Raw genomic sequence first — 12,989 nt, 5'->3', positions numbered from 1 at the left:
TAGGTTAATTCTTCAAATAGGACCGGAGAGAAAGAATGCTTTAGCAATAATTTTTAATTCATTGTTCCTCATTTTCTCTAGAAAAAAGAAATGATCCTGGACATCTCTTAACAGCTATGCAATATCAAGTGTTTTATTTATATTTACATATATTGCATTCCATGGAATGCACAGAACCGTCTTGAAATGGCAGAATGCAAGCCACTAAAATCCTCTCTGCTGTTACCGCTACAGATCTAAAGTCAGCATTTGGAAAATGCAGTATATGTTAGTAAGTAAAAAGGAATATGTCTCTCCTCCCTTGGCATGTGTTGTGGGAAGTGTGGCAGGAATATGGGGTAGTGGGGGCCACTTTTTCATGCTATTTGTTCCTTATATGAATGCAGTGAGAGCTGTGCCTGAATATTAGGCATTAAATATAATTCATTCAATGTGGGTGTCGGACACCAGAAAAGTTGCGTCATGTCATTGCTCCTGTTTGTGGATTTCATGGACAGGACAACAAGGCATAACCAAGGATGTGGAGGTGTCCAGTTAGGAAGGCTAGGAGTAGCATTGTTGCTTTATGCAGGTGATGTACTGTAGTTCCCTTTGCCTCATTTGACTGTGACCTTCAACAAAAACTTGAGTATTTTGCAAGTCTGAGGTCCTTGTTCATTCTTGCAGAAGAGTGGATTGCTCTCTGTAGGTGAGGGATGGATAACTGATTGCCCTTCTGGTATCTTGGGATACAGTATATGTATATACATATACACCTATTAATTTTGAGCAAAGTCACTCAAGTTGATTTCACTATACAGAGATAATGGTTTTGCATTATATCCATAAATTCATGCCCTAACTACATAACAACTGGTGGAGAGTGGAGACTATAAACAATTCCAACATTACGTGATTTCTTCCGTTTCTCTCTACATAATCAATTATTAGCATAAATTATGTAACTGATAAAATCACAAATTTATGTAAGTCAGTTTAAGTGCTTGCCATTTCTACTACAAACTAGGTAGTCATGCAGAGAAACTTCAAATTTTATTTGTGGCTAAATTTACCATATAAAATAACAATAGGGTAACTGAATTCAAATAAGAGTATTAGTAGCAATAAACACTGCGGCAGCAGAATAGATTATGAACAAACTTTGTAAAAATCACCCCATATAATTAGGAAATAGTTGCAATTTGGAAAAGACGAGGCACAAAACCTGGCTGGGTAAATTTTTTGACCCATACTACACTCTTAGTTAACTTATGCTCTCACTCATAATAATTAATACCATCTTTCAGACCAAGAATATTTTCTTCATCAGCTTACCCTGTTTTTAATGTACTCAACATGAAAGCAAGAAGGATAAGTAAGTGTAGCTGCTTATGAAATTGTTGTCATTAGCTCAATTTTCAATCATGCACTATGACCCTGTACTAAAAATACTGTTTCCAAAGAATTGAAGAGCACCCGATATTGTAAAGCTATCCATTTAATAGCCTGGTGACCACTCTAATTTGGTTTAATATGAAGCATGTACTCACCTGTCACAGACCTGGTCAAGCTCCTCACAATCACAGCAGCATGCCATCACATGGTTCTTCTGGCCATGCTGATCAACATACTCACAGCAACACAACGTGTCTTCTTCACTAAGCAGTGCTGCATCTCTTTTCTTGTGAGTCTTCATCATTGCACCTGTAAATTTGTGAAAATGTGAGTTCAGGAATACACCATTTTGTACTGGGTCACAATGGACACCAGGCACCAAATACAGCTACACACTTGTGAAATACAGAACATGTTATTTTTGTGTTGACACTTGCACGAATACTGAACCTCAAGCAAAAGAGATTATAGTTGGTAAATGTTTGAAAGTGAGCAGCAGAATGGTTCAGTAATTAGCACTACAAATACTGAGCTGCTCACTGTCTTAACTTGCACATTTCCCTTCCATCTCCATGGCTGATCTCCTGGTCTTCCAGTTTCCTTAGATCCCAAAGATGTTTCTGCTTTGAATTAAGATTTCAAAATGACCCAGTCTGATTTAGCATGCCTTGTGATGGACTGGTATTCTTTCCATGGAGAGTTCTTACATGGGGAGGCACCATCCTTAGAAGCCTCCCATATGAAGAGAAGGAAGTATGCTTCTGAGCATAGAATAATGGAAACTTCAAAAAGAAGAACACAACAACCCAGTGTTATGAGAAAACTGATTTAGAAAATGGATGACTGAATGCACATCATCATGTTTAGTAATCAACAAGGAAACAAGCAACACCTGCCAAAGCAACCTTACACCATTGAGGAGGAGGACAGAAAAAAATCAAGAAAAAACCTCTAGTTAAACTGGAGAAAATAAAAACAAAATCTGGAGTTCCAAAGGCAAAAGACTGCCCAGTCCCCCACTGGGAAACATAGGATTCAATCCAAGATATCAAAGGGCAGCCAGACTCTCCTTGCATATTACCTGCCAATTAAGTCAAAAAAATTAAGTTTATCACTCAGTGTTTGTGATTAAACAAAACAGCAATTTACACCAACTTAATTAATAGTGCAGAAAAAGATAAAAAAATGTTTGCAATCACTGCTTAAAGTAATGAATTCACCATCTTGGTTTAGATTGTCCACATGGCACTTGTGGAAGGTAGAACACTCAGGAATGGGCAAATGGGCGAGAAATCAACTATAAAACATCTCAATTAATGCAATTAAAACAAAACAAAAAAGGAAGAGGAGAAAATACATGGTTAGGGAATTACTATTATTATCAACATGTTAATCCATGGGCGGCACGGTGGCGCAGTGGGTAGCGCTGCTGCCTCGCAGTTGGGAGATCTGGGGACCTGGGTTCGCTTCCCGGGTCCTCCCTGCGTGGAGTTTGCATGTTCTCCCCGTGTCTGCATGGGTTTCCTCCCACAGTCCAAAGACATGCAGGTTAGGTGGATTGGCGATTCTAAATTGGCCCTAGTGTGTGCTTGGTGTGTGGGTGTGTTTGTGTGTGTCCTGCGGTGGGTTGGCACCCTGCCCGGGAGTGGTTCTTGCCTTGTGCCCTGTGTTGGCTGGGATTGGCTCCAGCAGACCCCCGTGACCCTGTGTTTGGATTCAGCGGGTTGGAAAATGGATGGATGGATGGATGTTAATCCATCATTGGTCTTTCATCCCTTTCAAAGATTATCCGCATTTTTCTCTCCAAATAAGGGCTTCGAGTTGTGGTATCAGAGTGGGTTAGAAAATAAATGGACATGTATGTAAGCTGAGCATGTATACAAATAAAGAAACTGGACTCACAATCCATAGTAATGTATTATTAATGTTCACAGCTGGCCGGAATGATGCATATTCACAGACATTATACTTTTATAATTTTCATAATGTTTCTTATATTCACTGTTTTATTGCTTCTAACTCTCCTTGCATTTAGATGTAAGCATTTTATAACGGGATTTTTTTTATTACGAGTAAATTTTCATTTAAACAGATTTGTTTTTGCTTGCATGCCATCAGTTTTTCTCCATACAGACGTACTTGTACTCCTCCCTAAAGTCCCATGTCAAACAAATAATTACCTCTTCTTCTTGTAGATGCAATCCCTTATTGATAAGGAAGGCATTTTTGATGAAAGGATTTCCAATGCCTGAAAAAAAAAAAAAAAAAAACGAAAACAAAAATCTCCTGTTGACGCCATACTTTCACCCACTGAAAGAATGCCAAATTTCAACTTTTCATCTGGCACCTAAAGAACCACAGAAAAATCAAATGACTTGTTTTTAGCCATGAGATATTTTTTAAATTCATAAAATTGTAAGCACAATTGCTTGTGTCTTGCAAGCAATATCACTTATCAAAATATGAAATACATTAGAGAGTCTTTGGCCAACCTAGGCTGTAGCCATTTGATTCATTGTGTCTGTGTATAAATTGTCGGGTCCATCTGCAAGGATTCAGCCGACTACAGGGTATCTACCAATCCACCTAGTTTAGTATGATCTGCAGACTTAACCTTATACATCACCTAACTTGGAAAAATATCTGCTTGCCATACCTATTTGCTTTCTGTTCTGAAGCCAATTCCTCATCCATCCACACATTTCACCTTGAATTATTGAAGAACTTTTATTTTGTCCACTAGCCTTCTATGTAGTAACTTATCAAAAGCATTTCTTTTAAATTCAAGGTAGATAATATTGTATGCACCACTCTTATTAAAATACATTTTTTGCTTTCTCCTAAAATTCCAGCATATTAGTGAAACTCAACCTTTCTTGTCAAATCCCACAGTATGTGTTTGGGTACTTCATGCCTCACTCAAATTTATCTTTAATAATTGCTTCCATTAACATACCAGTGATGCACACTATGCAAACTGGCCTACATTAACAAGGATCAGCCTGATCAACTTTTTATATACAGTAATGAGATGACATTTGCTAGCTTCTTATCTTCATCTTTTCCTTAGTGGGAAAAAATTTAGTAAATATACATTAAAGGTTATATATGCTATGACTAGCCTACTTGGTTATAGGTTATCTGGTCTTTGTGATTTACTTAATTTCAGCCTTTTTAATCCTTGTAATAATTCCCGCTCTGTAATCTCCAAATGATTTTGAACTTCATTAATATTTCCTGTACTAGAAGGCTTGACTCATCTGACAAAAATCAAAATATCAATTTAAAGCATTTATCCTTCCCATTTTTGGCACATTTTCCCATTTACTGATCATAACACACACTAATGCTTACTTGAACAAATTCTGAATGGTAAAATAATGAAAAAAAAGTATCTTATTGTAGATTTTGCACTTTTCGCAATGTTCTTCTTTAACTGCTTTTCACAGTTTCTAATTTACATTTTAACCACTCCTCCCATCTTTATATATAATCTTCATTTGGATCTTGATCTTTGTTTGTCCACGAATTCACTGCCTTGTGTGGTGTTCCTGCTGTGTTCAGTAGAGGGCAGTAGTGATGAAGGAGGAGAGGAAGTGAGGGGGAGGATCGTTGGATGAGGTTGGAGTGTGGTGATTAAAGAGGATTGAACTAAAGGAGACTACGTGCTGTTTGTACTGGCTGAATACACAACACCTTGGTTGTTACTTTTGTTTACAAACACTGTTGATAGCACTCTTTGTGTTTAGATCTGGCGTCGACACCGTGCTTTGTGTTTAGATCTGGCGTCGACACCTGCTTCGTTGTCGAGACTGTGGCTTTTTGTGTTTCTATCGACTGCCGTTGGCAGCACTTCGTCCAAATCGAATGTTCACCCACTTCTAGGAGTCGGCAGTCAGAGTATATAAGTCGGGCACACTTCTGTGATTTTCCATCAGTCGGCGTTTGGAGTTCAAGAAAGAAGCATTGGTTCTTCCTTACTCTTTGGATTGCCACAAAGCAACCTGCAAGATTGGAGAAAGGTTGAGAAGAGATCATGAGAGGAAACGACAGCGTCATGAAAATGAGACGGACTGTGAACGGAGAGAAGCAGAAATGCTCCTCCACCCCCACATAATTACTATTCGGACAGTGATTCCGAGTAGGCCGTTCCTATCGAATCAATGTCCAAGGGTTTTGTTTTTTTAATTTTGTTTCCCTTATAAAAAATCATAATGCTGTGCGACGAAGGGCCCAGTTCATGACTGGCAGCCGCGTTTAAACAGGGAGCCCTTCACAGACAACTTTAACATGTGCAACGTAGTTGGGCGCACATGGCTAGTGCTCATATAATCCCTACAGTTAGAGCTTAATTTATTTGGCTTATACATGTTATAGAGCTTTTCTCTGTATTCTGTCCTTATTATTACAACATATTAATTTTTTTCTTTTTCTATTAGATTTTTTTAATTGCTGTTTTGACTTACTGTGTTATAACAATCATTGATTACATCTATGAACTCCTTTTCCTTTTTTCAACTATCTAATGGATGTTCACACTTTTTATGTATTTAAACAATTAAATGGCAATTATTACAATATCTCCATCTAAACATGACTCTTTTATATGTTATTACAGCATTAATGCTGTACAGTGACAACATTATCTGTATTTAGGAAGTCTATAACATACTCTGAGTTTAATGTCTCTGTTCTTGTACCTTTCTACTAAAACCCAGATACTCTCAAAAAGATGTGGTACATAACTCTTTTGAAGCAGATTTGTGTCTACAATTTTTCTTATTTATAAATAACGTATCAATTTATATTACACTCACCCCAATCCCTAGGACTAAGTCAGGCTTCGGATACTGGTACAGCATCCTATTTATGTACTACTATATATAGCCCGAATTGATTTGTTTTATTTAGAACACTTCTAGCATTAGTACAAACTATATTATTGTTGTTGTTGAAGTTATTACTGATACTATTCCACATTTATTTCATGCTGACCAGACATTTTACAGCTGGCTATTATTTACATTAATTTTTAAACCTGCCCTATTCTAAACTGCTTCTTTCTCCATTGCCTACATTAAACAGTGACCAGTTTCTGTCATATCTTTTAAAATTAATCTAGTATGGTAACAACAACAGCTCTTGTGTAAATGATGAGCACTGATATTCCAAAACTTTAACATTTTAACATACAATGGCAGCAGAATGCATCCTCTGGAAGTTAAGTAAAAAAGCTATTACTTTATATACAGTAGAATCAATGCAAATATAAATGTACAAGGCTTAGAAATGTATAAATTGTTTGAATAATATTTGCTTATTTTTTTTATTATCAAGGAGCTGGACAGGTTGACATCCGTGGCAGAGCGACAGGCGCTGAGCAGGCTCCTGTCAATCATGGAGAATCCACTGCATCCACTGAACAGTATCATCTCCAGACACAGGAGCAGCTTCAGTGACAGACTGCTGTCACTGTCCTGCTCCACTGACAGACTGAGGAGATCGTTCCTCCCCCACACTATGCAACTCTTCAATTCCACTCGGGGGGGTAAACATTAACATTATACAAAGTTATTGTCTGTTATACCTGCATTTTTATCACTCTTTAATTTAATATTGTTTTTTTATCAATATGCTGCTGCTGGAGTATGTGAATTTCCCCTTGGGATTAATAAAGTACCTATCTATCTATTAAATTAATTGGCAGGTAATATGCAAGGAGAGTCTGGCTGCCCTTTGATATCTTGGATTGAATCCTGTTTCCCAGTGGGGGACTGGGCAGTCTTTTGCCTTTGGAACTTCAGATTTTGTTTTTATTTTCTCCAGTTTAACTAGAGGTTTTTTTCTTGATTTTTTTCTGTCCTCCAGGCATCATAATACTTATCATCATAATCATCTTTAAAGACTTAGAATACTATATGTAAAGGACTCTACTACCTAAATCTATTTTTATGTAAGACTGTATTGATTAATATTTTGTTGTTATTTGTTCATGATTACTTTGCAATTTGTTTTTCTTTTCCATTGCCAAATACTTTTTATTTAAGTATTATTAAGCACATCAAAATACTAACACATATTTAAAAGTTTTATAGATATGCATAGTGTGCGAGAGACTGAGGAATGGAATTAGCCACTTTATACCAACTGCTGCCAAGTGGTCCTAAAAAGGACCTTTGGCTTCTTCAGCGGTGACTTCCACCATACCACTCAGGTGTTTCTGTAGCTCAATTAGCTCCCAACTGCTTTGATTCTTTGTTCATGTCCTACGTGCTCTCCAAGTGCTGTGTCTTCATACACCAAGTGCCACCCACAGAACAGCTTTTATGCCGTCTTCTCCAGGCAGTCCTGTCATCTCTGAAAGGTCTCAGACAGCTGTGGATTGTGCCCCTCTCAGGTCTGGACCCAGGGGCACTACAACATATACATATAAATGTATATATGTACTGTGTATATACACGTACATACATTTCTGTGTACATATTGATTTTTTGTATTTTTTAATGTTATTTTTATATTAACTTTTGAAATAGAACTTGAAAAAGAAGCAGAGGCAAAAGATATGGCCAAAAGTAGGGATTTTCTGGAAAGCCCTAACAGATGCATGTTAAGAAGGCTTTCACAGCACAATGTTCAACTTCTTCTTAGCAAAAGAAAAAAAGATGAAAGAAGGAATGATAAATTTGATGAACTCCTTGATGCAGCAGGCACCCTCCTTTCAGGAAGTCTTAAATATTGACATTGGATATCATGTATTCACGTACTTAGTTTAATGCTATCATTATTACAGACTCTTGCCAAGTCATATATCTTCAGCTTTTTTCTCCATTAAAAAGAGATAGACACAGAATAAAGAGGCATTTATACTGTCAGGTGATACATACTACAAATTTCCCAATGTTTTAACATACTGTATAAAGGATACTTGGCCTCAGATTACAGTGCTTCAGAGATTTGACCCAGCTCCCTGTTGCATAACTATGGAAATACACAATCTCAGCAATGGGTGAAAACTTGTGATAAAACAAAAAACCTGTGTTTTACTCATTTATTAATAAAGATGTATAGATGACTATTATATATTCAATCAACTAAGTAAACCATTGTACAAGTTAATGTATCTTGTTGACCTGAAATGCACTATTCCATGGTTTATAAAGCAGCTTCCTATAGAAAATAAACTTTGGCTAATAGTTACAGGTAAAAATTGTAAATGAACAAAAGTCAGCATGGGGATACAGCAACTACTGCTACAGCTTGACAGCTACAGAATCTTGGTTTTAAATCCTAGCCTAGATACTGTCTGTGGGGAGTCTGCATGTTCTCACCATGTCTGTATAGGTTTTCTTTTAAGGACTCTGGATTACCAGTTCGATTAAAAGTCTTACCTTTTCCTAAATGTTTACTCACAATGTGATTTCCTATCATGTATTTTCCTTGTGTTAAATATTACCACTGTAGTCTTTCCCTACACATCTTTAAATTAAGTCAAACTTGCTTGCATATTTTAAGTTAAATGTTTCAATTTGCTTTTGTCCACTAAGCTGGTAAATTAAAAGTAATTTGCCATTCATTAAACTAGAATTCCGTACAACAATATCAATTTATAGAAACACTAGGGGGCTCTGCCCCCTGCTCGCTTCGCTTGCCAAACCCCGAGTTGGTCCAGTGGAAATACAATTTATTTATTTTGTTTTAGTGGGAATTGTCACACATGCATTATGTTCTCTTTTTATTTTAAAACTTCCGTACAAATTTCTTTAAACACTTTTGTTCTTTTGACTTACACCATACTGGATCTTTTAAATGTGGTCCGTGAGACAAGTGCTTAATGACTTTGTACCATAATTCAGGACAGGTTTGTCTGTTTGGAATCTCAGCAGAGACAAACCGATCCACATCATCAGCAATTAATAATTTATTTTGCAAAGTAACCAATAAATGTATGTGAGGCAAAACCTGTTTTTGAAATTCAATGGTGTAAATGTATCCTCTGATTTGCCCGAATACCGTTTCGAGTTCATTCAATAAAAATAAGACTTTCTGATAAAACAATGTACAGTAATCCCTCCTCCATCGCGGGGGTTGCGTTCCAGAGCCACCCGCGAAATAAGAAAATCCGCGAAGTAGAAACTATATGTTTATATGGTTATTTTTATATTGTCATGCTTGGGTCACAGATTTGCGCAGAAACACAGGAGGTTGTAGAGAGACAGGAACGTTATTCAAACACTGCAAAGAAACATTTGTCTCTTTTTCAAAAGTTTAAACTGTGCTCCACGACAAGACAGAGATGACAGTTCCGTCTCACAATTAAAAGAATGCAAACATATCTTCCTCTTCAAGTCAGGAGCAGATGTCAGAGAGATAGAGAAAAAAAGCAAACAAATCAATAGGGCTGTTTAGCTTTTAAGTATGCGAAGCACCGCGGCACAAAGCTGTTGAAGGCGGCAGCTCACACCCCCTCCGTCAGGAGCAGAGAGAGAGAGAGATAGAGAGCCAGAGAAAAACAAACAAGCACAAATCAATACGTGCCCTTCGAGCTTTTAAGTATGCGAAGCACTGTGTAGCATGTCGCTTCAGGAAGCAGCTTGCACAGAAGGTAGCAACGTGAAGATAATCTTTCAGCATTTTTAGACAAGCGTCCGTATCGTCTAGGTTTGCGAACAGCCCCCCTGCTCAATCCCCCTACGTCAGGATCAGAGAAAGTCAGCGCAGGAGACGGAGAAAAGTAAGTTGGATAGCTTCTCAGCCATCTGCCAATAGCGTCCCTTGTATGAAATCAACTGGGCAAACCAACTGAGGAAGCATGTACCAGAAATTAAAAGATCCATTGTCCGCAGAAATCCGCGAACCAGCAAAAAATCTGCGATATATATATAAATATGCTTACATATAAAATCCGCGATGGAGTGAAGCCGCGAAAGGCGAAGCGCGATATAGTGAGGGATTACTGTACTTACGAAAGTGGGAATATCCAGAGCTGATGTAGCCGGTGGCATTGTTTTCAAGAAGCTGCGAATTTCTGGCCATTGTGGATTGGATGTCATTGTAATAAATAACTCTGGGTGACCGATAGTTTGGGATATTGCCATTGCATCATGATACAACTGTTGCAATGCTCTTGGACTACCTTGATATGATGAAGGTAATATTACTGCTTTACCTATTTTGAATTTGTCTGAACTATTGATATTTGAATTTTGAACGTGATCAATGAGTTAATGGTCGTTTCCTCAAAAGAGCTTAAAGCAAGAAGTAAACGAACACATTCCTGGTGTTGACCAACGTGTCTCCTCTTAATTAAGAGTGGAGTTTTTAACTGTGAAGCCAATTACAGAAGTGGAGTGTTCCTACACATTTTAAAGAGATTAGTGCTGTGTGACTTGAAACGCGCATCTCCATTGCTCTTTTACGGATGCTGGAAGAACCTACGAAACACCTGGGATGATTGGTTTGGTTTCGTTTTGATGCAAATCATGCATTCATTAAAGGGAACCTTAATATTCGTGTATGGCTATTTTGTTGCACCAGCAGCATGCAAGGCTTGTGTGGTTATGGAGTGCAGTCATATGCGGCCCAGTTTAAGAGGTAATGGTTGAGATTCCTCAAAAGAGCTTAAAGCCAGAAGTAAACAAATACATTCCTGGTGTTGACAAATGTGTCTCCTCTTAATTAAGAGTGGAGTTTTAACTGTGAAGCCGATTACAGAAGCTGAGTGTTCCTAGACATTTTAAAGAGATGAGTGCAGTGTGACTTGAAACGAGCATCTTCATTGCTCTTTTACGAATGCTGGAAGAACCTACGAATTTTTAATGCAAATGTTCTGTTCTAAAGTTTAGCTTTATTCGATTTAATAAAGAGGAAACGATTAGCTTCGACTTTTAGATACGCATTAATGATGTAATGTTGCAATAGACGTTGAGATGATAGAAGTGGGTTAAATACATGGGAACATATCGCTAACTTGGACCCGAAATATTGTGTGGGTGTTATACGTTTTTCTGAATGTGTTTGTTTATTATTGTACGACCATCCTGTTTCACCATCTGAGAAAAGCAAAGGAAGGAGTAAAGGATCTGAATGTGGTGATGTATTTGACAGAAATAATGAATCGTGCTTTGCCTTTAGATATACACGAATATCTACTCTGTATTTGATATCTCCATCTTTCGAAATTATTGTTGCTGACAATTCGTCACATGTTGGTTTATTATAAAGGCAACTGTGATCTTTTGGATTCAGATAGATATCCAAGACAATTTCTTTGTCCGTGTTCCCTAGATAAATGTTGTGTAAAGTGCAATAGTTTTAGACAGATGGATTTGTATCCATTATCGGCTGTGTAATTTCTAGTACGTCGGATCGTTTAACTCTTTCGATTCTATGTTGCAGCGCTTCTCCGTGATCATAAATATACACCTGACCAAATTGTGGTTTTTTCGAAATTAAACTTATCGAAGCTGGAATTGATGCGGAACCACAGATTCTCATAGCATATGGTCCATTACTGTATAAATCAACGTTTTGTGCATTGAATGATGCGAACGCAAAACGAGTATTGTAGACGCGTATATTTTGCCTGTAGTGTTTCTGGATTTCCCGTCACCAAACAACAAATCTTTTAATTCTCGCGGAAATGCCTCTTCATTGGGAAGTAGCAGTGCTTTTCCCAATGGCAACATTAATTCACCGATCTGCAAGTCTCCGACTTAAACTTTAAAGCCTTACAATATCTACGTACTTCCGACATATCACCTATGTCCATGTATTCGATCAATGTTTGCTGTTCCGTTATTTCACAGAGTAATAATACCCGTTTGTTAGCGCAAATGCGATCTGTACTGTCTGTTTCTTGACACTTTCGAATTTTAGTACTGTCATATTTTTGAACTTGCTCTGTGTGTGTATATGGCGTCATTTTTTTTTTTTTGAGCCTTTCAAATTCCACTGCTTTCATAATCTGTAACCTGCTCTGCATGTGTATGGCGCCACAGTTTTTATAACGTCTGTATGAAGTTCTACTGTGTTTCCAGCACTTTTGGGTCTTTTTTCGATGTGCTGCTCTTTCTTCTTTGCTTAGTCGTGGTCATCTTCAACTTATCACTTGTTTTAGAGCGACTCTTACTTCTTTGCTTTTTAGATGACCATGATCTTGTTTGAAAATGGTTGTAAGTAGGGTAAGTGGTTGTAAGTAGGGTGGGGCAACAACTGAGAGGTTACATGACCATGATCTTGCTTGACAAGTCACCGCCTCACGGGAACATGCTTCCAATGGATGTCAGTATGATATGCCTTGACCATGTTGCGGGAAGTGAAAGTGTCTCTGTCTCTCTTCAAGATTATGTCTCGTCGCAGGATTTTCTTTTATAATAGAGAGAAACTCTTAAGATTTTTATGCAAATAGTTACATATAATTCAGAAGAACTTACACAGCTACATATAATACAGAGTTGATAACTTGATACCTATGACTGGTGTTTTAAAAAAAAAATTCTCATCTTAAAAAAGGAACACACTCATTTAAAAATAATATTAACATTAATAACAGCATCTTATCAACAAGTAAGTCAGAAAGTGTGAGCAAACCTGTGAACTACACATCATGACATTAT

At 37.5% G+C, this 12,989-nt stretch overlaps 1 protein-coding gene across 1 annotated transcript in view; it reads right to left on the bottom strand.

Annotated features, from left to right (window-relative positions):
* The window catches only part of zdhhc23b (zinc finger DHHC-type palmitoyltransferase 23b), a 30,544-nt gene that overhangs the window by 8,821 nt on the left and 8,734 nt on the right, over nt 1-12,989 (bottom strand). The window contains exon 2 of the mRNA XM_028800468.2: nt 1,530-1,683. Within this exon, the coding sequence (XP_028656301.1) occupies nt 1,530-1,678 (149 nt within the window). The 5' untranslated portion in view covers nt 1,679-1,683. The remainder of the gene's footprint in view (nt 1-1,529; nt 1,684-12,989) is intronic.

This window comes from Erpetoichthys calabaricus, chromosome 4, assembly GCF_900747795.2.
Source record: "Erpetoichthys calabaricus chromosome 4, fErpCal1.3, whole genome shotgun sequence".
NCBI classification, from domain to species: Eukaryota; Metazoa; Chordata; class Cladistia; order Polypteriformes; family Polypteridae; genus Erpetoichthys; species Erpetoichthys calabaricus.
Note: the sequence above shows the minus strand (reverse complement) of the source record. Positions and strands in the feature narration are given on the sequence as shown.